At 40.8% G+C, this 26050-nt stretch overlaps 1 protein-coding gene across 3 annotated transcripts in view; it reads right to left on the minus strand.

The window, feature by feature from the left end:
• The window catches only part of CACHD1 (cache domain containing 1), a 127922-nt gene that overhangs the window by 46367 nt on the left and 55505 nt on the right, over window positions 1–26050 (minus strand). For all 3 annotated transcript variants that reach the window (XR_005106741.1, XM_037404290.1, XM_037404291.1), the window contains exons 4-7: window positions 15701–15807; window positions 5400–5526; window positions 3015–3159; window positions 1176–1392 (exon numbers count right to left, since the gene is read on the minus strand). Coding sequence is in view for 2 of the 3 variants with exons in the window: in XM_037404290.1 (XP_037260187.1) it covers window positions 1176–1392; window positions 3015–3159; window positions 5400–5526; window positions 15701–15807 (596 nt within the window). In the remaining variant the exon portion in view is untranslated. The remainder of the gene's footprint in view (window positions 1–1175; window positions 1393–3014; window positions 3160–5399; window positions 5527–15700; window positions 15808–26050) is intronic.

Genomic DNA, 26050 nt, shown 5'->3' on the forward strand with positions numbered 1-26050 from the left:
ATTTTAATTTTTTATTTTTTTTTTTATTTTCTAGAAAGTTGCACCCCTTTCATCGTTTTGCCAGATGATGGTAAAAACCTGCCCTTGACAACCATGCCTTTCAGCCAAGCAGTGTACAGTCAGAGAATTATTTCACTGTCACCTATGGCCTAAAGTTCAGAAGTTAGCTGAACCTTTAATAGCAAAAGCACCATTTTATAAATGAAAGGCAAGTCACATGAAGTATGAGCCCATTTCCTCAGCCTTTCCAAAGCACTTTCATTCCTGGACTTTTCCTTTTCACCACCTTCTGTTCTGGACAGCATCTGAGCTGGTGTCCTTCAGGACACTGAAGAATTTGCACTCATTGGAGCAGGCACAGGACCAAACTATGGGATCTGCGTTACACAAACTGACTAAACCAACAGAGACCAGCCTGCTTTCTCTACCCTGCCGCTGCACTGGCAATGTTACTCAATTCCAATGAGCACTCAGAGCACAGGTTCAAGAATCTGCCTTCCACAGCTTCCTGGCAAGCAAACATGGATGTGAAACTGAGTTGCCTCTTTTCCACATCTTTCACCACATCCTTATTACAGAAAAAACACAACGCCCCCCCCCCCCCTCCCCCAGTCTTGGGAATGGGCAGGAGAAAGCCTACACCAAAATTCAGGAGGATATTCTTGGATGAAGGAAAATTTAGCCAGGCCAACCTCACATTCCATAAAATACCACCCATAATTGGCATTCTCAAAAAAAACTTTTCCCTGAGAAGCAAGGGCCACTTCCGTAGGATTCCAGCTATGCACATTACCCATACACAGAGGTTTTGGCAATATTTAAATGAACCTGCAGCAACAGCAATTTTCATTGAAAGGACCCACACACACATTTGGGAAATAATGCAGCTATCAGACAATTCAATCCTGCAATTTCATATTATAGTTCAAAAGAAAGGGAAGTCAGCAAGTGAAATAAATAAAAAGGGAGCAGCCACATTCAACAGTCACTCACGCAGCTTACAGATCAAGTAAATGCTACTTACAAACACATGTGCTCCCCCCACCCCCCTTTTTTTTTTTTTTTTAAATATTCGAGACTACACACTCCTTTGGCCTCTGTCAAAGTGAGAATCTCAAATAAGAAAACATTTGCAAGCCCTAGAAATAATCAGGATTGCCCAACAAGAGACTTACTTCCTTGGAGTTTTGTGCCATTGTTGGTATTTCGTATCAGCTGGAAAGCCTTTTGAAATCCCACTGCATGCTGCGTAGAGCTGTCAGATGACTTTATACTGCTAACGAAGGTGGACATCTTCCTTTTTGTCTCACTAGTGGCAGGAGACAGAAATGTCTTATAGCACTGATCCAGCGAGCAGGTTCTTACTGTGTCTGCCGCGGTTAACACAGAGATCTTGAAAGAGAAGAAACTATATTGGATTACCTTACCATTTATAATTCTTTACGCACCAATATAGAAAACACAATGATAAGCTAACTGAAGAGATTCCGTGGATTTAAATTCAATTGTTAAAAAATAAATGCTGGAGGCATAAATCCATCAAATTTGAAAAGGATTAGACTTATGGTGAATTCATGTCAGTTTTTGTTTCTCAGATGAAGTCAGCTTCACTCTGCTCACACACAATAGTTAATACACGGTTCTGGGCAGAAGCCTAAGTGAACTAGAGATAACTGAGAACAGAATCAGCAAAGAGCATTTTCAGGAAAGCCTTCAGTGGCTAGAGAAAAGTGGAGTGCATACAGAAAACAAAACCAAAAAACACTTCTAAGAACTTTTTATAGGCAAAGCATTATATTGTTTTAACATTTCAGTCAAAGCATGCCAAAGCTACCGTCACTTTTTATCCTGTAAATAAGGTATATAGTGGTAACACTTGCATTAATATACACATAACATACCAGTTTTATTAAATGAGCGGCATCGTTATTAGAAATTACGACTGATGCAAGACAGTCACAGAATGAAGCACTACCCGTCTAACAGGTTTCATAACCACTGAGCTACTGACCAAGTCATACATCTTAAGTGTATTTTCTTTATTACAGGTCTATATTAAGACAAACACTTCCAACAGTTAAATTTAAGTACTATTAAGTCTGCTAAACTATAAGCATTATCTTACAATCTTAAAACTTTCTAAAAGCACAGAAGTTAGAAGTGTTTTTCCTGTACTATTAATGGAAGATTTAAGGCAAAGATTGTTGTTCTTCAACTTGATTTGACGGAAACTCCCCTCCAACTTAAAAAAAAAAAAAAAAAACCAAAACCACGAACCCAGGCAGAAAGAATGATCAAGTTCCCACTAGCAGAGAATTACTGCAAGGAAAGACCAAACTGGGGGACTGCTTGCAGTCCTACAGAAGCACCTTACGGGCCCCTGGTTGTAATCCATACCTCAAAAAAAATACAGGTTAAGTACCTTTCTCATTGCCAAGTAAAGTATCTGTGGCAGAGCATGGTCAAGGTTTATTGGCTCTTGGCTTTATCCTTTCCTTGCTAGTATCATGGTTGTCCAGGAATCTTCCGAACACTAACTACATTTCAGCTCACCCAGTGTAGCAGCAGAATAGATGATTTCCATTTTCACAAACAAAAAAGACAGCCTCAGAGATAAAATGAGTTGCTCAAAGCAATCTACTACTTCAGAAGTTGGCAGGCTCAGAGCATGGTTCTCCTAATTGCACACTGTATCACACTGCTGACCGTCACCTGAAGTGTCTCTGCCAAGATGAAGGAGCCTTTAAAAATTACTCAGAAACAAGATTTTGCCTTAGATCAGTAGCTTACACTTCTCTTTTTTTTTTTCCAGCCTGCAGATCCCCAAATGTTTCCCCTGCAGTAATACAGACTTCCAAAAGTGAGTTCAAGTCTTCAACACCCATTAGAGGTAGAACACAGATCCCCGTGAGTTCATGGACCACAAGTTAAAAACACCGCTTTGGATGAAAACCGAAAACACAGAGCATGGTTGAAACCAACGAAAACATGCTCATTGCTTGGAGAAAGCTTACCTTATCGTGTTCATCTATAGAGCTCAGAATAACCTGAGCAGCATCTTTGGCAATCTGGAGCTGTGTCTCTGTGACCGAAGCCCCATGGTCCACAATGACAACAATATGCTTGGACTGAGGTCGAACAGTAGAAACATAGACGGGCCTGAAGAAGAACAAAACCCAAACCACCATCATGAGTCACCTTGTAGTTTCCACTAAAATGATTACAAGTAAAAATGGTTAAGAATTTAAAAAAAAAACCCACAAAAAAACCAACAACAACAAAACACCCCACAAAGAAACAATGAAATGTAACAGGAATTCCTGCCTTTATGGAAACTTCTACTAAGACAGACCAGCCGAGAACCTGAACATACAGAAGAGGCCCTAGTTTTCACTCTCTTTCTGATTTTTTAATCCAAATCAGGTGTCGGATCCCTCTCCCTCTGTCACAGCAACTGCTTTCAGCTAGGAATAAAACAATTTTGCTGATGCAGCAGCAGTGCTTGGGATTACTGTTTGCAGCAGCTCGCATGAAGTTTTGGAAGCACTGACAAGCAAGAAATGCCTCACGATAAATGCTGGGTGCTGGGAACCTCACTCACATGTGAAAGTAAGAGCAATAGTGGGTATATGCTGGTTACATGACAAGTAAAAACCTGTGCAACTGTGCAGAGCTGCATTAGCATAAGGTGTTTGGTTTACTGCAGTAAGGGAAGGCTTCTGGCCAAGAAAGGGTTTTCTCTTGGTGCCCTGGAATGCATCTCACGTGGGTCATGCTCCACAACCCCTTGGGCCTGCGCAGTTTCAAACACCATGGCCAAAGGGAGTGAACTCTGGTGGAGGCTCCTGGTGCTGCCATGTGGCTGTGCTAACATCAGAAAACATATTTTCAGTGAAGCGACGCTCAGATGCAGTTCAGTACCGTGAGAGATGCATGAAAGATTTCAAGGTTTCAACCTGGAACAGATTAGGAAGATCTTCAGCAAGGAGGAAGGATTTAAAAAAAAGAAAAAAAAAAAGAAAAAAGGAAAAAAAAAAGAAAAAAAGAGACAGGATTCTGCTCCCTCTTCAGTCCAGACCCAAAACTAGTCAAGAGTCAAGTGTGAATTTTGGGACCTAAATTTTGTTATATGAAAGACAGCCACAGGAATCTTATGAGTAAAGGAAGTACAGAAGACTTTAGACAAGGCACTGCAATAAACAACTGGCACAAATCAGTTCTTAATTGTAAAACAGCCCGCAGCTCTGTACTGGTATTAATACCTAGAACTTAAATAGGGTCTTTGATCTTCAAAGCACTTAAGTATTAACTAATTAATCCATCCAAACTACCCTCTGAAGTAAATACTAGCAGAAAGAGATCCCTTATTTAGCCGTGGAGAAACTGTGACCCAGACTAAGTGATTTGGATGAAATCACCAATGGTTTTCATATCAAAATTCTGATCAAGACTGGAGTACCCCTGGCTCTCACGTCTTCAGGCCACACCTTTCCAAGACCACAGAAAACTTAAGCAAGCCCAGACACTTCATGCTTTGATGACACATGGAAGATAACATCTGAAAACATTCGACTGCTCAACACTGACAGGTAACCAGAACACCTTTTAGTCTCTGTGCACTCAGCTACGTGGAAATGTACCTGGATGCGCTGATACTTCCTCCGCACAGATTGATTAACTGGTGCAGTTAGCTAACGTGTGACCAGGGATACTGAGCCACTGCACTTTGTTAGAAGGTTCCACCCTTGAGTCTCTATTAGTCCCACGGTAATGACAGCAAAAGCCAGGGAAAAATCCTGCCCTGCAACTGCTTTGTTTCACACCCACAGAACAGAAACATAACCCTGTGCAAGAACCCCCTGTCACCATTTCATCCTTTTTTTCTACATTTTTTTTTAGTAGAAAAAGAATGTTTCCACTATTGCTGCTTCTCTACTATCCACAATGTGCTACTTGAACCTTGGGTGGAGACTGGAGAAATGCTTCTACGTATGTCCCTTCCAGTCCCTCACCCTCCCACCCTCCCCTCGCCAAAGTGATGCACCTGCCAGATCAGTAGAATATGTGTTCACTACTTCATTAACAGGGGCCAAGTGCGAGTCAAATAAAAGTAAAATTTTGCCTAAAGGCTGACCTACAATTTACAAATAAGCTGCTATTTACAGCTTATTTGATTTGGGAGAGGTAAGGAACCTGTATGTAATTCTGTTTTACTTCAAAGTTTCTTAAAAGCGAAACCCGGAGCTTTAAAAACAAACCTAAGAAAACTCGAGGGACTCCATTAAAAGTTACTCACGAATGCCGTCATCTTGGCAAAGCGTAGCACTGAAATGAAATCAGCGCTTGAGGAATCCAACTTTAGTGCTTTGCCCAGTAAATTGTAAGACGACAGATCATACCTGCTGCGGTGTTCGTAGCTGCCTTTGCATCGGAACTTGTGGGCTGGGAAAACAGTGAAAATGCCTTCTTCTGAGCTGAAATACTGCCATTTAATCCCTGGGTTAGACTTCAGATTATCAGCAAGAACTGAAGGTTGGAGAGGAAAAAGAGAAAAATTAAGCAGAGTTACAAAAAAAGGTCAAACTTGGAAGTACATTTATTCAAGGCACCTCTTGTATGTGCTTAGAGAAGAATAACCCGGCTCCCAACCCGAAATACAAGTGGCTCTGTTTGAGAACGGACAGAGCTTCACATCTGATCTGCAAACACTTAAAGTCTTTTGAAAACTTAGCACTAGATTTGACAGATTTTGTTTAATACGCGATGACAGCTCCTGAATCTCTGAAGTATAACTGGGTCCCAAGAAGTCAAGGCAGGAGCAAGGAAGGAAGAGATTAAGGCAATTATATCTAATATGTATACACACATACAATTACATGTAATGATAAATACATTGTCCACATAGTTTTCATAAAGAAAAACCCCCTAACGTTAAAAAAAAAAAAATCACGTGTCCTTTATACTGAAATAACTCCAAAATATTAAATAGGTTTGCTGCTTACAGCTCTGTATCCAAAGCTGTTAACGTAACTTATTCTGACATCTGTTTAAAAACGTCTACAGGAACATTTAGCAAAAACAGTTTTACATGCAAAAAATGTGGGTCAAGGAAAAACTCACTGTACAGAAACAGCTGAAAAGGTTAAGAAAAAAAAAGGGGGGTGGGTGGGTGGGGGTGGGAAGTCTTTTTTCCTCTTTGTTCCCCATGCTCTCCTGTTTGTGTAAGGGTAGATAGGAACAGTTCCCACTCTTGGGACTCAAGAATTTCTCCAAGTTTCTCATTATCCCTGTGCCATAATTAACAAGGCTGTGGCCTCTCAAGTACTGCTTGTTAGGAGAGAGAGCCACTTCTCCGCATCTTCCCCCAAAGGGTTATGCAGTGGCTGCGCTCTCCAAGTGCCAGCTGGTGGGTGGGGGCTCCATGCTGGTTCCACCCATCCTCACCATGAGCATCACCACCAAGATCATAAAATTCAGGAAGAATGACAGTAACAGTTGTTCGCAGCTATATCACAACTTTCCTCCAAGTCTCTCAGACTCCTCTGTGGCGGGTGATTATTAGTTACTCCTTGCATAGACAAAAAGTGAAGAACAAAGAAGGTAAATGACATGTTCCCAAGTCATGTAGTCAAGCAGGGACCGAGCTCAGAATATCACCGTAGGGTAGAGATCTCAAACCCTCCTGTAGTTTATAGGCCACGTTCATTCTCCTTAAAACGTGCTTGCTTTCTTATTAAAATAATCTCTAAGCAAGCACTGTTGAAAACTAACAAGAAAAGCAATTCAAAAGGTGCAGCTTAGCGATACTAACAAAACCGACTACACCGGTAAACCCACAGAACACCACCAAACCCAACAATCAAATAAAGCCGCTACCCCAGGGCCAACGAGTAACTTGTGAAGGTATTTAATATACCAAGCTAAGCCAACGGCGTGCAGCGATACTGCGGAAATCCCGAGTACTCAGAGCACAGGTGGGGACATCCGTGTCTGAACGAGCGGAGGCAGAGGCAGCGCTGGGATTTCTGCCCCAGGGGCGACGGCAGTGCCCTAGGTGCCACCCGGAGCACACACCTCGGCCTCGCTCTGCAAGCCTCAGCCATGGAGGGGTTGCTGCTCACCCCACGCGATCCCCAGCTCTGCCGCACCGATGGCATTAGGCAGCTGCAGGCTGGCACAGTCCTCTAAAGCAAGAGGAAAAACCCTCCCAGGAGAGAGGGAACAGAGTCATTAGCATGGGAGGCACAAACCGTCTCACCACCGTGGCAGTTACAGGATTATATTCCACTTGGGGCAAATCATCGTCTGTGCTTGTGGCAAACTGAAAATAAAACCTCCATGTTTGAATTCTTTCGTTTTTACCTAACAGTTAAAACGGATCGTACCAGCTCAAAATGCATTACAAAAAAATCCCAAAACTAAAACCCACAAACAAACCACAAAGAAAAAAAAAGCACTTCCTCGCTATTTCTCCTTTCATGTTCTTTGATTACAAAACTAGCCAGAACTGGCACAGGGCAGCTCTGATTTACAGGGCTGCACCTTTTGCTGAGCACTCACTTTTGGCATTTCCTTCAGGACTGACACTGGAAATAGGCCAGGCGGTTTCATCTCCTGGATCTCACTCATTATCAAATACCCCAATATTTGGCTTGGAAATCACTGCAGGGCACATTTCAAACCCTCCCAGACATTCTACAACAAAATACCCACATAGTATAGTTTAAGTTCAACATCCTCAACAGTCTGGCACTTACTCAAGTTTCCCAGACTGGCTGCAGCCGCGATGTTCTCTCCACATCCAGCTCAGCATAATTACTCTATAAAACCCACTATCTTGGTGGGTTTCCCCCTCGACTCTTGCCACAGTTTTTTGTATTTCCACAGTCCCAGTGGAAGTCCCGGTTGCACCCTGCTGGACTCTGTACAAAGATGCAGCTTTGCACAATTGTGGTTTTGAAGAATTTGGTGCCTCAATAGACCGAGGAAGAAACAAGAACAAGATGTGAAATGGCTGATGAGGGTTTTCCCAGTGCGCTAACGACTGAGTCTGGAACCAGAACTATCCTCTGCTCACAACTCTCACTTCCTCATCCTTCTCCAAAAAACCACCAGTTCAACTCCTAACAAAGATGCCAAAGCTCGTTTCTCTTTCTCCGCTGCGCACAGGTAAAATCAGCCTGGTGATGCTCTGGGGAGCAGGAATCTTTTCTCTCATGAATTTTCACACTTGCAAAGAAAGCACCCAGGCCCGCGCAACAAAATGTCAAACAAACTACCCAACAGTGTTTGTTTCAAGCTGCCTCTAAACTTCTCCCAAGTTCTTGTTTTGGTTTTACACCTGATAGGGTAATACCAGTTTAGCAGCATCGTTTCTGATCGGTACAAAGAGCAGGTTTCTTCGGTCACAGACAACCGTTTCTGTGTAGCAGGGACAGAAAGCAATTTGCAATTTTAATATCGCCAGATTTAGGTACCATGGAAAACTTCAGGCAAAAATCAGTATTAATTAAAAACAAAATAAACCCAAACCGAATTTCTAGCTTTTATAGCTAGGACTACCAGAAATCCCTCTCCTTATCCCCCTCCAAAGCACCCACCCTCTTCTCCTCTCGGAAATCTAGCGTGGAAAGCCCCAGGTTAGTTTCTGAACTCCTGGAGGGCTGGGCAGTCTGTCCCTTCGGAGAACGTGCAGCACCGGTGCTCACGGCCCACACACGCTCTCCCGCGGGGGAACACACTGCATGGCCACAGCTGTGGGAATCCAGGGAAGTATCTGATAACCCTTTATTAAGCTGCAAAGAGGAACCTGGCGGGGAAAAAAAAAAAAAAAAAAGTCCCTTGAAAGTATCGAAAACTTGGAAGAAAAAAGAAAATCCTGTTTACACACTTTTTTTTTTTAAGCAACACTGTCTTTCAGCAGTGTATGCAGATCAACGTTATCCATTCTCCTGCAATACAAAAAACTTAGAAAAAGGTAATACAGTGAGACTTTTGACGTGAATAAGGTCACCAAAGGCCAAGCACACCATGACCCTGCAGCAGAGCACGTGCCACATGCAGGTTATTGCTGGTTTCCCTGATGTCCAGGTCCATGTGCCAGAGGAGAAGCTCACAGCTACATCGCGCAGCAGGCGTAATGTAGCAAGTTAGCCAAAAAATGGAAGAGTGAGTTGCTGTCTACTTAGGTGCAGGCACAGAGTACCTACAGAAGCGTCTGCCACGTGTACCGAGTGCTTCTTTTGGATGCCACAGTTTTCAGCGAGACCACAACGGCTGAACTGCTGTCTGACTGCACTGCTTTGCAGGCCGGGAGGGACATGAGACTCTCAAACATTTAAATCCTTTTCTTGTCTGGCCACCAGGATGTCATAGTTCTGGGGGTGAAGCATGGCAATTGTTTTGCATAAAGAGGCTGAATTTCTGGGATTTAAGTTATTGTTACGGGTTACGGAACTGGAAAAATGTATTTTCAAATCAGACATGTGAGCACTCAGTTAAAGCCTGGATGAAATAATTTGCCCTGTTTAATTTCACCAACAGCAAAGGAGTTGATAATTAAAAGGCGGGGTTTTTTTAGTCATTACTTTCTATCTATTTACCCACAAGAGTATCTGGATTTAAAAGTTCATTTTCCCCACAAAATAATTGGTTTTGAACCTCAAACCCCTTACAGCCTTAGTGCCTCTCTCTGCTATCCCTCCTTTTCACAGAGTTCTGCTCACGTTTTCCTTCAGCTAGTATGTTAGTTCAATAATGCCACCCCCCACCCCCTCCACCACCAATTGTATCGTAACTCTTTGTTTGGGGTTTTTTTGGTCTCTTTTTTCCTACAACCACAGAAGTCAATCTCCCAGCAGATAAGCTACAGCTGAAAAATACATACTTTTCCTCTTTTAAGTGCACTCTTATTTTCCATGCACTAAAGCTGTAAGAATGCCCCATAGATATTTCCTCATTTATTGCTCCCTGCCAGGACACCCAGCAGATGTTCTTTTTCAGCCTAACCTTACTCACCCCAAACTTTGCCTGTACTTTACTCTTACCTCCTCCTTCCAGCAAAGCCTGCCTCTGTACAGGTTACACAATCACAACACCCCAACAAAAAAACATACTGTAAGACGATTTGCATGCCTAGACTATAGCTAAAGACTAAATCTGTCAAAATTACACCCTTGGCAGCACCAGCAGAAGTGTGTGCAGGGCATCTCTACTGGTCCTCACTTTCTAGGCTCCATATGCTTGACCTGTGGTTCCCGTTTTAACTCAAAAAGTCATTTACTTTTTTCATCTTCTGGTCAGGTTCAAGATATTTTTGCAAGTATAAGAAGGCACCCATCTCCTTATTCTAATAGAAATTACGAAGTATTCTGTATTACTGAATAAACATAATAATTTTGCTTTTCTAGAGTGAGCATCACTAAATAAAGACCCAGCCTTGATACCACATTACTTGGAGAAAGCCAAGAGTCCAAGTCTTATAAACACAGTAATCTTAGCGGAATCCCTTAGTTCCAGACACAGGCTGGGGATATAACCGGCCAGCTGGGAGCTGCTGCCCATGAGCCAACTGCCAACTCGCTCCGCAACATCTGTCCCCTCCACTTAGAATGCAGCACTATCTGACCCCAAATCATGCTACAGGCAGAAAAAGTTGGAAAGTATTAACATGAGAGTATTTGAAATGATCATTCTCTTTAATTATAAATATATCACAAGGCAAAAAGGACTTTTAGAAAGAAACCCTATGTGATAGGGTTTATAGAACTTCAAAGGGAATGTGATATGATAACACTTAGTACTGCTAGATACCACTTTACATCTTCAAAGCATAGTCAAATCATTAACTAATTAATCTTCAAAGAACGGCACAAACAGTCAGTGAAAAAAAAAAAAGGAACTACTGAACATAATCGCTCATTATAAAAGAGTTTCTTATAGTCCTCTTTATCATTACATTTACTGAGCTGCAGACCTCACGGTTCTGACCCTGCAAAGAAGTAAAGTTCAATTTTCTGTGCAACACACATGCTGCAGTTCTTCTCTGACAAGTACCTCTATTAAAAATAATCATCATGAAGATGCTTTAGTGTTCCCCAGAAACAACAGCAGAAAGCAAATGCGTTTACTTTGCAAGTAAAGACATTCTCTAACTCTTCAGACCTACAAATCTGATCCAGGATTTTCTGAGTCAAAACGTATTCTGGCTGATGCACTTTCACCAGCAATAAAAGGCTCTGCAGCTCAAACCCAATTAAAATTCTGTTGATGGCATAAGCCAGGATGGAGCCCTGCTCACTCCTTGGGAGCTTTTTTGACTCTGAAGGGGAAACAAGTAAAAAAACTTTTTATTCGAAGGAACGAACCCAGCTTTCTTGATTAAAAGGACCTGGAAGGGGGGTATTAACTCTGCTGCTCAAATACCTCCCAACTATTTTAACTCACTCGAACCATCAGTTTAAAGTACAGCAATATAAGGAACATGACCAAGGCACTCCACATTTTAAATGATCACCACCTTGAATAAGGCACAGACAAAATTTATGGAGCAAGTTGATACCACCTCTGCATATGGCTGGAGAAGAGCACTCTGCTAAAGCCACCTGACTTGAAACAGACATTGCGGCACTTTGAAGGATGAGAAGGAGAAAGATTTACTCGTTCCTTGTTTATTTAAAAGAAAAAAAAAAAAAAAAAAAAGAACCAAAGGAATCTGATAACATAATGCACTGGCTCTGGTTAAGTTTTTGTTGTCTAATAAATAAAGGCCTATTCATACCAGTGAGGACAGATCTCTTCATCTAACTAACCGAAGCCCCCGATCCCATCTGAAGAATAAAGACTCTCTCCTTAGCTATTTTGTAGTAATGGCTAAAAGTAATCCAAAAACTCAAGCCAAGATAAATCAAAAGCTTTTCAAAACATTAAAAAATGTCACCTAATATCAAGAAAAAACGCAGCAAAAGCATTAGTTTTGAAGGGCTGAGATAAGATAGACATACATCTATTTCTTCTTCCTCCCTTTCCCAAGATTAACGTTTATTTTCTTTTTATATTAGAAAAAAACCAATAGAAAATGGGGAAAAAAAATAAATTCTTTATGTTTTGGAGTTTCATGAGCTACACTCGCCCTTCTTAACACACTGTTCAGACTAGAAGCTGAAACTGTTGTCTGCACCGAGGGCTCCCAGGCTCTGTTCCTGTGGCTTGCCCGGAGTCTGTGGTGCAAATTCCATTCCATTCCGACACCTACAACTTCACCACTCTGATCCCACTTTCTTAAGCTGTGCGCAGAGTGGGCCAAGATTAACATTTAAAGAATTGAGATAGAGGCCGAACAGAGCAGAGTTTAAATTTATGTTTTGCTGAGAGGTTTTTATAGGCTAGATTATTTAAACTACAAAACTCATGCTGGAAAAAAGACAGACACACGGGAATTTTTTTTTTACGCTAAGAATGAAACAATCAACCCATCTGAGAGGACAATCGGGTTGACGGACAGTCCAGGCTGGATTTGGAAACTGCGGGCAAACTAGAGAAGAGCAGAAGAGCTCCTGCTTCTGGGCTGGATGAGCAGAGGGCTTCCAAACCCTTTCTCTAGGAGGCTGACATGCTTGGGGTCCCCCCCAACATGCTGCATCCAGTGTGAAAGACAGTATGGCACAATTTTGGGGAAGCCACTGGCTTCCCATGCTGCCTCTAAGTCTAAAAAGGCAAAGCAAGGCAGGAGAGAAAAACCACAATCAAAATACCCAGATGTACCAAAAACTCTCAGGCTTTTTAGAGTAGAAAAATAATTCAGGCTGAGGCAGAGTCTGATTCCAAAGTGCAACAGATATTCCTCGCGTAGCTCTACATGAGGACACTTACAAGAGGAGTAAGAAAAATACGAGATTAGAGGAACTTTCTTGTTTGATCTTTATCCTCTTTCAAAGGCAGTTTTAGTTTAGAGTAATGCATACACACACATAGATTTATTGAGAAGCATCTCCTGTGCAGACAAGGTGCTCTGTCCTAAGTGTATCCTTTAAGATAAGCAGTTTCACAGAACTAGGTCACTGCAGAAGTAAGAAAAAAATTAAGCGTTTCAAGAGAGAGATGACACTAAGTAAGTACTTTTAAAAAACATTTCTAACCTGACAGCCATCTTCACAGCTCTAAGGACGCACTGACAGCACTCTGCCCTTCTAAACAAAAATGTTTCCCAGTCTGTTTATGCCCCCAGTCTGCCTCAAGCCAACTATTGTCTTAGACCATGAATTCCTCTGGGCAGAGACAGCTTTTTTTGGCACAACAGGTCATGGGCCATGGCTACATAAGCAATACTACAGATACCACCAACACAATACCCTCCACTCACAAAAAAACCATCCAGCCTCCTGCCCCTAAACCTTCCCACATCCATTTATTCCAAAACCCGAATACTTCTGCAGGGATACAGGGACACCGCCCTGGATGTGGGCAATGTCCAGCTTCACACCAGCATCATTCTGCTTGACCCTCCTGGCAGCAACCCTTCCCTGAAGCCACACTGGTCTCCTGTTCTGTTGCTGGGGTGGTGGAGCTCATGTGGTTTTGATGTTCTCAGCTGAGGACCAGGGAAAAGAAGGTGGGAGCCACCATCTCACAGACTTTCAAATACCTTCGCACAAGAGGTGAGGACTTGCCTACAGAAAACTTAACTTCTTACTTCACTAGGTGTGTACCCAGTACCAACTTTTGTTTCTCAGATAAAAGTGTGCTCATCTCATCTTTCTGCATCAATCTACTCTCTCCATTCCACTTCTCTCTTACAGGCATTTTCTCACTAATAAAAAACTTCTCCCTAAAGGCTGTGTTTCTGAGAGCTGCTAACAGGAAAGCCGAAGGAGAGTCTGCTGTCAATAAATCTTGAAGCACTTCCCTGTTCTATCACTCCAATTCCCTCTTCTCTTCTGCTGCCCTTTTCTGCCAATGCCATTTTTTGAAGATTCTCCTTTCATCTGGAAGCTTTCAAGCCAGAGGCAAGGGAAGAGGAGGCACTCAAGTCTTACTGTCGAGCCAGGACAGCAAGAACCTTGAACATGCGTTCACTTTGTTTCTGTGAGAATTCAAACCAGAAATTTAAAAAACGTTTAAGGGGAACTGTAGCTTATTCATTTTCCACCACTCAAGAAGAAGGAATATTTATTTAATACTTCTTTTACATCCATCTTCAGCAGTAGAAAAAGAATGGGTTTTTAACTTAAGTAAAAAAAATTAAGTGATTCATTCAATGCTTTGTTTTTATAACAGTTTGAAAACTTGCTTTCAAAAATTATTTTGATAAATCAACAACTGCATGTGATTTTAAACATTATTTTAATAAGCTGTTTGTATGTTTTAATATAGAGATAGCTTATAAATAAAGCAAAGCCCAGCGAATCGTAGTAAGTGAACAAAGACTGCCTATCTTTAGGACGGAAAACACTACAGAAATTATGGTGATGAGACATATGTCAGGAAATTAGCTTGCCTGGCCAGCACCTGCATTCAAGATGTGGTGTACGATAGACGGGATGGAAAGGAACCTACAGAGACTGTTCACTTTGCTTTTGGGTTGTACTTTTTTTTTTTTTTTTTTTTTTTAAGATTACATTAGAAATCCAGAAAGCAAAGCTGTAAGAAGAGACACACTAAGACAGGCTACAGAGAAATTTGGGGTTCTTTCATCCTATTTCTTGTAAGATATGCAAATACTCTGCATGGTGAGGGTAGAATGGCGGGTCTGCGACTTTATCAGTCAAGTTAAAAAAAATTAACCAGTACTTTATTCCAAAAGATACATGAAAATTAAAATAAAAAAAGTCCTCAAGTCTGTGTTACCTGTCAACAACAATAAAAAAAGTAAAATCAACAAAAAAAGCTCCAAAACTTATGCTAAATGAAATCTGCAAAGCCTATAGTGCTCTCTAATTTACAACACTAAGGCATCATAAAAAGTTGAAAAAGTAAGATGGAACAGCTGGACAAAACTATGACTAAAAATAACTGAAATCCATGTATTTCATGTATATCAAGTTGACTAGGATGGAAAAAAAGAAAACCTTGTGGCACTGGAGGACCAAAAGCTGAATTTTTCAAGAGATAAGTCATATATATTTTGGTTCTAAGCATATTTCTAGCTCTTTGAGTGTGCCAAACAAATGCACTGACTGTCAAAGATGGAAATGCCCTGACAAGACAAAGAAAGGAAATATTTTAGGATGTCCTTATACTTCATAGTTTTTGCATATTGCTGTGAACACAGTCTCACATTAGCTGAACTCAGCTAAGAAGATCAGAGAAACTTCTTTGCATGGCTCCTTCAGCAGCTGACACTACTGATGCCAAAGCAGACAGACCTGGGAAGGAAAGTGCCTTGGGAAAAAAAAAAAAAAAAAAAAAAAAAAAATTAAAATAAATAAAAAGTGCATAAACCACAACAAAATTATCCATGGTAGGCTGGAATAAAATCTTCATGACGTTTTTATGAGTACTTAGTCTAAGGGCATTACTTTAGGTATCATCTTTCAATCATGAAATCTCAAATTAAGAACAGGGTGACAGTTTCAAGGAGAAATAAAAGCTTGTTGCTATGGCAATCAATGCTAATTCTCTAGGCCAAGGAAATGTTAAAGTCTAATGGAAAAAAAAAACCCCAACTCTGAGAAGGAAAAAAACCCAAAAGTATACTACTTACCAGAATTTAAGTCACGTCCAGGATTGAAGGCTCTGCTGTTGACAGTGGTAGACAGTCTATCACAGCTAATAGTTCTAGAAACATTGGTGTTAAAATTTCCATCAAATCTGAAATGACAACAACAGGATTAGCAACCTAACATTACCTATTAAACCTACACAGCATTTACAATGGAAACACACCTTTTTGAAATTTCAATGTAAATTAACGATTCTGGAAATTCCAACGTAATATGTATTTTAAGGGTCCAGGAAAAATTGTGAAACCCAGAAACAGGGGGGATGAGCTCATCATGGTTGGATTGTATCTGCTCTCTGCAATGATATGTTGCATTTTCCTCCACAATATTCCATGAAAGATAGGATCATAAAACAGTAGTGCTCTTTCATCTAGACTTAAACAGTAGAGGTTCCAGCGTGGAAAGTGTGTGTAGCATCCAGGCATGCCATTAGGAACTGTTTTCTCCTGTTGTTGAACCAAACCTTTTCTTGCTAGACACTCTTCCACCAGAGCTATTACTTCATCATTCCCTTAATAAAAAAATATTCCAAGTGTCTTGCATGAAGAGGATTTCCTCTTTATGTCTTTCTGCAAAAGATCTAATAGAACACTGGTAAACCTGTTTTCTGCACCAAAACCTGAAGATTTACATTCCAAGCAGCAGAAGGAACTTGATAGTCTGAAGTTTTGTTACAGTTTGGTTACGTTAAATAATTCCAATACAGCCATAACTCTAATGCAAAAAGCATTCTAGTGCATAGTTCTAATGACAGTAAAATATAATTGAACCAATGCCTTAACAAAATTTAAATAAATAGGGTTTTAAAGGGTTATAAATAACTAGAAACGCTTCTGAAGCTTTCAAGGACTCAAATGCAGTTTTGTATCATTTACATAGGCCAGTTTTATTTGTTAACATTTTAATGACCTTGAACATTTTGATGACATTTGACTTCTGGTGTGATTATTCTAGTACTTAAAAAACCTCTTTACTTCCTACCAAAGACTTTTTCTACCATCAACTTATTCCTAAGGAATTACAATGAACTGCAAGCGAGGGATGCATAACATCCCGTTCTGGACAAAGAGCCTTTCCAGCGTGAAAGCTAATAGCAAGTAAGTCTTGGAAAGGAACTGGGCAGAGTAGGGGTTTGTTCAATACTGTCAAGATTAAACCAGCAAATTACACAAAAAACAGCTACATCAAAAGATACTGACCAACTTAATATTAACAGCACTTCCATCTCTTGCTTTTAGCTACATACCACTCACCCAGCGTCATTCTAATGCCTTCCATTCAGCTCAAGGCACATCATATTTGTGCTTAAGGTTCTTTATTTAGTTGCTTATTGTCAACTGCACTTAACTGCTTAAGCTGATGTTACGCTTTTTCATACGCACATGTGTATGTACACACCCAATGTATCTATGCTATCACATAGTGGAGGCCCAAAACATTGCAAGCAGTAGTGGTCTGAAAAACAAGCACCATTCTTCTGGTGGAAGATTTTAATTAAAAAATTAAAATCCAGTAAGTTGCAACTACTTCAACAAATACGGTGCCCAGTAAGAATGGAAAGACACTGATCTTCTGGTTCTGTCCTTACAGAGCGCTTGCTGGAAGGGCTGGGGTTCGTAGACACAGACAATAAAACAATGCACTTTTAAATCATCTCCTTAAAACAACAATTAGCAGAAACAAAAAACCACAGACAGATGGAATTGGTTACCACAAGGAAATTTCAAGTTACGACTACAGGAAGCAAGTCTTTTTAAGCAAACTAAACCTCCCCTAATCCAATATATTTTCTTCCAGCCCAACTCAAAATAATTTCATCCTACAGGGATGGAGCTGCAGCAGCCCCAAGTCAGCCAGATGCAGGATTTGCTGAGAGACTCCATCTCTCATTATGGGATCCTCGCACGTGGGATGTAGGAAAACCTTTTAGGACCCCTTAGGGAAAGCTAAAAAAACGAAAAATATTCGTTAGTGGGCTCAAGATCACCACCTCTGTAGGCAAGTGCATCCACCTTCAGCAATTTTAGCGTTACAAAACCAGGAAAATGGCCCTGAGAGGAGCGCTGGAGCTCACTGCAAGCAGCACGGCTGTTGCATACATGGGCCACCAGTTTGCCTTTTGTACATGATCCATGCCAGTATAACCATAGTTAAGGTTGGGCTGATTTTTTTGTTTGCTTAAAGCAGAGGTTTAACTTCTGTTACAAGTGAAGAGTACAGCACAGCCTTCTCACAAGTTAAGGAATTTGTCCTTCAAGTGTAAAAGTAATTTCCCAAGAATTTACTATTAAACTCCTTAATGATTTTCTGAATTACAAATAAGTAAAAGTTTATGCAAATGCATAACAAAACCTCAGACACTGACTTCTTTGTTCTTAACATCAGATTAGATTTTATGACTCTTACAGAGTCCCAGGAAGTCTAATTTTACATCACTAGAGCTCATCAGACTAGAGGCTCTGTTCAACAAGGCTCTAATTAAACCAAATCTTTGAACATGCAATAAGTGATCACTATTGATTACTAACTCCTTAATTTTAGTATTTTTACTGTCACATACAAATATCAATAAAAACACTGTCTGCCTAAACTGGCATGCTTTGAAATTAGTTTAATCTATATCCATAAACACTACATGCATCTTAAACTAACTGATATTCTTAAAGGAGATGAACGATACTACCAAGAAACAGTTAAGAGTTACCAAGGCACCAATATTTTTTGATCCCTTCTCAAACCTAAACTTAAGGGGGGGGGGGGAAGTCATATATATTTGGAAATAATTAACTGCCCTCCATACACTTTAAAAATTATATAAATGCAGTGTAAACATAGCTTTATCAATTTGGCTCAATTATTTTTTATATACATATATAAACTGGGGGGGAACTTGAGTTTCAAACCTTGTACCACATAGATGCAAATGTGGATGAAGAGTGCAAGTCCTTGCATCAGGGACTCCCAGAGCAGTCTGTTCTCAAATGCTCTCTCTCATCTCTTTACAAATATTTTACATACCTCAGGCTTTGACATATTCAGGTTACAATGCATAAAAACAAACATTTAACTCCGCTTGCCCTCCTCCGTCCTTACCTAACAGAGGCAATTATGAACTTGTTCATCACTGGAGAAACATCTTTAATTGCAGCAACTGCTCAACACATCAAACCAGCCAGCGATGAGCGAAGTGAATAATGCCATATACAGCGGGAACAAGAACAGGCAGCTGAATTCTTTGCTATACAAAAAAGTACTGTGGGTTCCTTATTGGACACAGATGTTCAATGCTATTGGTATTTTATCCAAAACAGCATAATCAACAGCACTCTACCGGCGCTGGTGTTTTGATTCAAGACTCAGTTAGGGGCAAAGAGCTTTTGATGAATTCTGCATATCCTCACTCTTCATGGCAAGGAAGAGAGAGAAATGGACGGACAGATTCATAGAAAAGCCTCCTGTCCTCCTGCTCAGACACCACCACTATCAGGTTCTAAGGTCAGGAAGATCTATGTCAGACACCAAAAGCAGCCAAACTGTGATGCTGCGGAGCTCTGCATGGGCTCACCCACTCTGTCAGGAGCTGCTCGATATTATTGGCAACCTGCTCTCTGAAAACTCCCCAAAGTCCCCTCCATCGAGGAAAAGCCTTGACATTTCATAGGAACGTAGATCTCCGATCAGGGCCGTGGCTTTTCCTACCCCCGTTAAAATGTAACCACTTCAAAAAATTACAGCTTTTACCAAGCAAACAAAAAAAGTTGGTTTTTTTGTTGGCTAAGGAATCTCAAGACTAGGATCAATTGGTAAAGGATGGATTTCACAAAAAGCATGTTTACCTTTGGGCGAAACCAGATGGAGAAGAGGTAGCAACTGCAAATTAAACATCTCCATGCTGAAGAAATATTTCCGAGCAATACTAAAGAACAAACTCTTAGGGAAAAATAATGACTCTTCAGGATGTTAGCTAATTGTCCCAGTGCTCCTATCAAAGTCTATTAGTGATGGCAACAGGATGCCTTGTTAGCAACTAACATATTCATATCTCAGAACACGGGCAGTAAATGCTGCGGTTTAATTCAAAATCATCTGGAATCTTCCTCTGCTCTGAGTTTATTTTATGCCAAAACTTACTGCTCACACTCACTCAGTGTGACATGCGCATCCTTTAAATTACCTGACAGAGAAATTGTCTGAATCTTGATTCACAATGTTGAGCATATTACTACATCACTTCTTCATACACACAAAGCTGCCAAACCACGTTTCAGGTCTCTCAGCCATGATACATATTGACAAAGGGTTTCAACCAGGTCCAATTCTGGCATGCCTTCTAGGAAAGCAAAAATCAAGTTATCACCATCAACTGCCCCGCCACAGGCTCTCCTGCGGCCCCAAACTCATCACCACAGGCCAAGGGGATCAGTATTCCAGCTATAAACCCCCTATTCACACTGCACATTTATTGCAGCATGTCAAAGCACATTAACGCAAAAATCAACACAGTTCCTCAGCTTTTCTCAGTAAGCAAGTATTATGTTACCCATCAGGAAAATGAGGATAAAGATACCTAATCTACCTGCAGCAGAGCTGGAAAAGGAAAGCTAAAAAAACCTGCAGCCCGGCCCCCCTCCTTTCTCTTGCTACAGCACACAAGTAGCAAAAAGAGAATACAGTTAATGGCAAAATGACATAAATAAAATATGCATAAGAAGAATTGCTTTAAACCCCATAAATTAAAGACCAGCCCTCAGACAGACTTGTCATCCTGAGCCACATGGGATATCTACTTCAAATCTCTTTTCAGGTGCCGTCTGCCTTATAACTGACTTTTGGCACCTTGCAATGGGGTGTATTTGTAAAGCATGACTGCTTCCACAATATGAGGACCTTGAGAAAAGACCAGCTCCCATCGCAAACATACGCCTTCAGAAAACCAAGACCAGAAACTGGGCAACAGCAGCACTGTGGAAGATTTACACTGCAGTTTTCACAGTCATTTTAATTACACTGGAGAATTTTCCATGTGTTTCTTTAGGGTGCCTCTAAATAATTTCAATTAAGAACACAATATTAACTATTTGGCAATCTTTGCCACTAAAGCAACAATTAAAACTAAAGCCTCGACACTGCCATGTGGCATTTACAGTAAATGCTTATATTCTTGGCCGTCACTACTGGTTTTACCTTTCCTATAACATGTTTCTGCCTTGCATGTTTTCCATGCATTTTTCAAATCTGCCCATCACTTGCTTTGGAAGAAGTTATAAAATCAAAAGCTTTAAGATTTGCAGACAAGCATTGATCACCACCCCTTTTCTGCACAAAGGAGACTTAACTTTTACCAGTGTCTCTCTCCCACTTTTCCCAGCAGCCAGACGGTAACAGCGATGGCTGACCAAGGTCTCCTCTGAGATTCAGCCCAAAATGTTCTAGGTGGCACCACCACAGCAAACACGCAGGAAGCCCTCCAAGAATCCTTATCAGAAAAACGCAACAAAGCCTGTATTTAGATGTAATTAGGTTTTGTACTTACTCAAGCAAGAGCAAAAGACACTGGCTGAAATTCAGTTTGACGACAGGCCCACTCACCCCATCCCCCTTTCCCTGCCTCCCTCTAAAAAGCCCTTCTTTCTGGATTCACTTTAATGAACAACTGATCGAAACTGCATCCCGAGGGAGCAAACAGAGCTGCGACTCCAACTTTGATCTCTTCCCCATGGAGAAACGCGCTCCCTGCCTAGCTTGCAAGATGTTAATTTGATTGACATTTGCTCTGATGTGCAAACTGCTTTGAACTTCAGACATTAAATTCCCATCAGGCTGCACTCATTTTTATTCTCCTTCAACAGGATTTACAAGCAGGAGATCAGCAAGTGTAGAAGATAAAATAAATTTGCAGAAGCTTTGAATCTTACATCAAAACAGTGCTCAAGTGAGCTCCAATTGGATTTTGTTCGGCCTGAATTTACAGTGTAAATCAGCCCCTTTTGTACAGTTTCAGTTTAGGGAAAAGTGAGGGAGCAGCATATAAAAACGACACTCGAGTAGCTACGAAGGGGTTCTCATTGTTGTAAGACTCATTTCTTTCCTTCCCTTTCCATTCATACAAATTTAAAGCTGATTTTAGTATGCAAATGAAAATATATAAGATCATGGAAAATTCAGCATTTCCTTTGAAATTCACCACTAGGCATACTTTCTTGATTGTAAGGCAAGATTTAAACTCGTATTTTACATAAATCCTTAAATATATAGTTCCCACTGCAACTAAGCAGTACGCTGGAAAACAATGTTTTCATGAATAGATTCAACAAAAAAAAAGCTACTGATTATTCAGTTGAATAGATTCAACAAAAAAAAAAAGCTACTGATTATTCAGTTAACCAGTTTCTTCTGGTGAGGCACAGAAGTAGTTCCAATTATTTCAACTGCTGCTTGAAGAAGTCCAAGTATACTTGCTCTCAGATGTAAAGAAAGTGTATTATTGGAAGGAGGGCTGCAGCCCAGTAACACAACTTATTTCAGAAACCGCTTTTTCACGAGGAACTCGGCCACATTTAAGAAGTCCAAGAGAGCGATTTCCTAAATTTACCTGCTACAGTTTATGGACAAAACAAGATCACGCCAAGACTAGCACTATGCACGCTCCCCTACATTTTCTATAAACCCACATGCATCACTGTAGACTGATACTCTGTACGAATGGCAAATACATCTTAAAGTTCATTTGGTGTGGCCCACCCGCTTCTCCTTTGGAAGTGCAGCTCTTCAGGTATTGCGGCAACTTGAAGGAACTGAATGGGATTCCTGTTATCTCCCACTTAACTGCTCCAGAGGGGAAAGATAAACACAGAAAAAGCTGCGATAAAATTGAACTGCATTAGCAAATATTTAACCATCTGTTCAAAAGAGAGAAAAACAGACCACTTCTGAAGGTGGTATCACAGTCAGGGAGTAAATGATTTTCAAAAATAGGTTTGTAAAGTCACTTATTCAAACAGCTCCATTAATGTTTGTAACCAACGCTGCCAAGTAGTATGTTTTACCAACAAAGATTTCTTCATTCCATCTCCTTTTACAAATGCAGATAAACGCATTCCCTAAGCTTTTATCAGGACAGTTAAATAAAGAACAAAAATAGATTTCCGGCTGCCTTGAAACATATGTATTAGCAGCAGACGCAAGAGCATTAATGAATGGCAATGCGCCTTTAAACATGTTTTTTGGAGACTCATGACAATCTTCCATAAAAACCAGCAGTGAAATTCATTTCTGTCCTCCAGGGTCGGAGCAAAGAGAAAGGGGGATGTTCCCACCAGCACATGTATGTGTTCATGTCCCATCTGCAGGTGCAGCGTTATCGGGGGCCACGATCAGCCGTGCAGAAGCAAGGCACCATGCGGGGCAGCTTCCCGGAGCTGCGACTCTGCCCTTCTCTCTCCGCTCAGGTCCCAGTCACACGCAACTCAAGGAGACTGTCTCCTACCATCTCTCACAGACACCCGAGGACAGGAAATGCTGTAGCACATCAAAGCATGATGGGTCTTAAAACCGAGCAGGAGAGGAGAAGCGCTGACACTGGGTTAAGGAAGATTTTTTTTGTCTCCCTTTAAAAGCGTCGTCTGTTTTTTTGTTGGAAAAACTGCACAGGTAGCTGCATGCTTCCTCACAAATGTGTGTGAATAAGAAACTACAGCTTCTTGGGTTTGTCAATTATTGGTGGGTTTTTTTGGAAGGTAATCTTACTGCAGATATGCAGGACTTTGCTATGTCAAGAAAACCATTGGAGTGTACTCTATGGCACCAAATTGGTAAAGTACACACTTGCAACTGCATCTTCACGTGTACATAAATGTGCGAATATAACTTTAACTTACGTGGCAAAACTGGAACTATATAAAGCTACTTCTGAAAGTCTCCTACAAGAGCCAGCTAGCATCAATCACAGCTTCTCCTGAAAAAGGCATTTTGTATACCAGCTAAAAGATGAATACTCAAACATTACACACATTATCAGACTTACTCTTCCTTTTTGTGCGGCAAGAATTTGATTTTCTTTCATCTGCAAATATTCAGTATAAAACACCTATTTGATCTACATGTTGCCATCCAGTCCAACACCATCTTTATGAAGAAAGCTATTTCAGTTGTCATTCACGAGTCAGCCCACACAGACCTGCAAAGTTACAACCCCCCACAAAGCTGTTTGCCAAAACTCATTTCTTAAGACCCTAGTTAAGAGACACATACCCCATAAGTTCCCCATAAGCGCAGGGAAGTGCAGGTGCTCAGTACTTCTGATAGATAAACACTGTTCATTCCTCCCCCTGCCCTCCTGCTGACACTCTGCTATACTTCCATCTGCACCCCACACACATCAGGCCACTTCAGTTCCAGGATTTCCTAAAGACCTACCGAGGGCTTTCTTGGGAACAAAGCATCTCAGAGTGACAAACAGGAGACACCATCTTGTACACACACCATCTTGTACACAAAGGTATTTATCCTCTTAGAAAGCAAGATAATTTAATTAAAACATTGTCTTGTAAATAACCACCCAATGCAATCACGATAGGGAATGTCTGGCAACAGCAAGAGATCGAGATGAGATCTCAATCTCGTTTCTCATGGCTTCTTCAGCAGCCTTTCTTAGTAAGGAAACACAAAGCCTTGTTTCTCCAGCAGGGATTTCTTCAGTGATTAGATGTGTGTCACTCGACATCCACTTTCCTTATCTCCCTTCAGTTTTGCTAAGAGCCCAGAGCACTTTATCCATATTAACTCTGTCTGCTTGGAGCAATGCCTCTTCTCAACTGCTACACGATTCCTGGACGCAGCACACAGCCCCAGGAAACAGAGCAAGTCTCCAAGCTCTGACCCCACGGACACAAATACCACCTGGATGGTAGGGCAGATGCCTGATCTTCGTAAGGTCCGCTTCTGAGCTCATCTGACAGGTATGCTCACCGGCTGCTCAACTGTTGTCTCTCCCTTCATTGCCATCATGGTTTTTCGATTCCCAAACCTTGATTAAGTAGAACTGAAAATGCAAACAGCTGTATCTGAAGAAATGAACAGCAGCAACTAAAGAAAAACACACAGTCCCCTGCTCCGTTGTTCCAGTTTCGCAGTCCACCTCTATTTAGCAGTACTTGCACAGATACTTCAGCATATGATTCATTTCCATTTACATGAGCACATATTTAAACTCTTCAGTAAACCAGATGAGCATAAGCATATGATTAAATGTTGGTTGAATTAAGCCTATGTATGGAAAAGTCAGCTGCCAAAACCGCTCAACAGCCACTAACTGCACTGCCTCATCAAGTCAGTTTTGCATATTCTAATTTACTTATTTTCACCACTTTCCCTATGCAGGTAGTTCACTTGCATAAACCTGCCTTGATGGAGAGAACAAATACGTGATTGCTCTTACTTACACTAGTTAGTCCGGTATATGTTGGGTACAATATTGCAACCAAAAGCACAGTTAGCCTCTTAATTTTAATTCAGAACTAGTCACTATGGACTGGAATCACAGTTGCGTGGAAACGTATTCATCTGGGCTCTTCACCATGTAATGGCAATAAAATAAATATTGCTTTTCCTGTCATATCTCACTACTCAACTAAATAGGCAATTTAAGTGCCAGATTCATTTTACATTCCAGTTCATACTTTGTTAATCCTATTTTATGTCATTTATTTATAGTCACCAGGTGTGGTATTCTCACAGTTCATCTCAAGCAACATTGCAAATTGTTTTCGAAGCCAGTGGTCAGATTTTCAAGATAAATACAAGCAAACACAAGGCTACACATGGGTAATTTTGTTAATGGTAGCAACAAATATACACTAAAGAGATGAAGACAGTAAAAAAAAAATCAAAAAAAATCCTCTCTCTACACCTAAGTTCAGCATTTCCTTCCCAAGTAATTTTTCCAAAACCAATCCAAACTGGCTGCATTCCCACCACCATGTCAATAAGCTAGAGAGCAACATAAAGGGCTGATGGAGGAAACGCCTGATAGCCTGAAGTGCTCTCAGATCTTCAAATGTCACTGTGCATTTAAAGGCTGAACATCATGTGATAAACAGCCTTAAATATTGTGGGACAAGCTTTCAAATCTACTTTAAAAATACAACCTGAAAATAATGTGCTTCTAACACTGTTCTTGCACCAAATGTTTATCCAAGTAAAAGGCCACATGATGAAACACCTCCCCACACCAAGAAAAAGAACACACAGAGTTAAGCAGTTACAACGCAAGTATTTCACAACCCTCCTGAAAGAAAAAGACATAGCCCTAAGGACATTTTCAAAGTACAATC

The sequence above is a fragment of the Falco rusticolus genome, chromosome 11, assembly GCF_015220075.1.
Source record: "Falco rusticolus isolate bFalRus1 chromosome 11, bFalRus1.pri, whole genome shotgun sequence".
Taxonomy (NCBI): domain Eukaryota; kingdom Metazoa; phylum Chordata; class Aves; order Falconiformes; family Falconidae; genus Falco; species Falco rusticolus.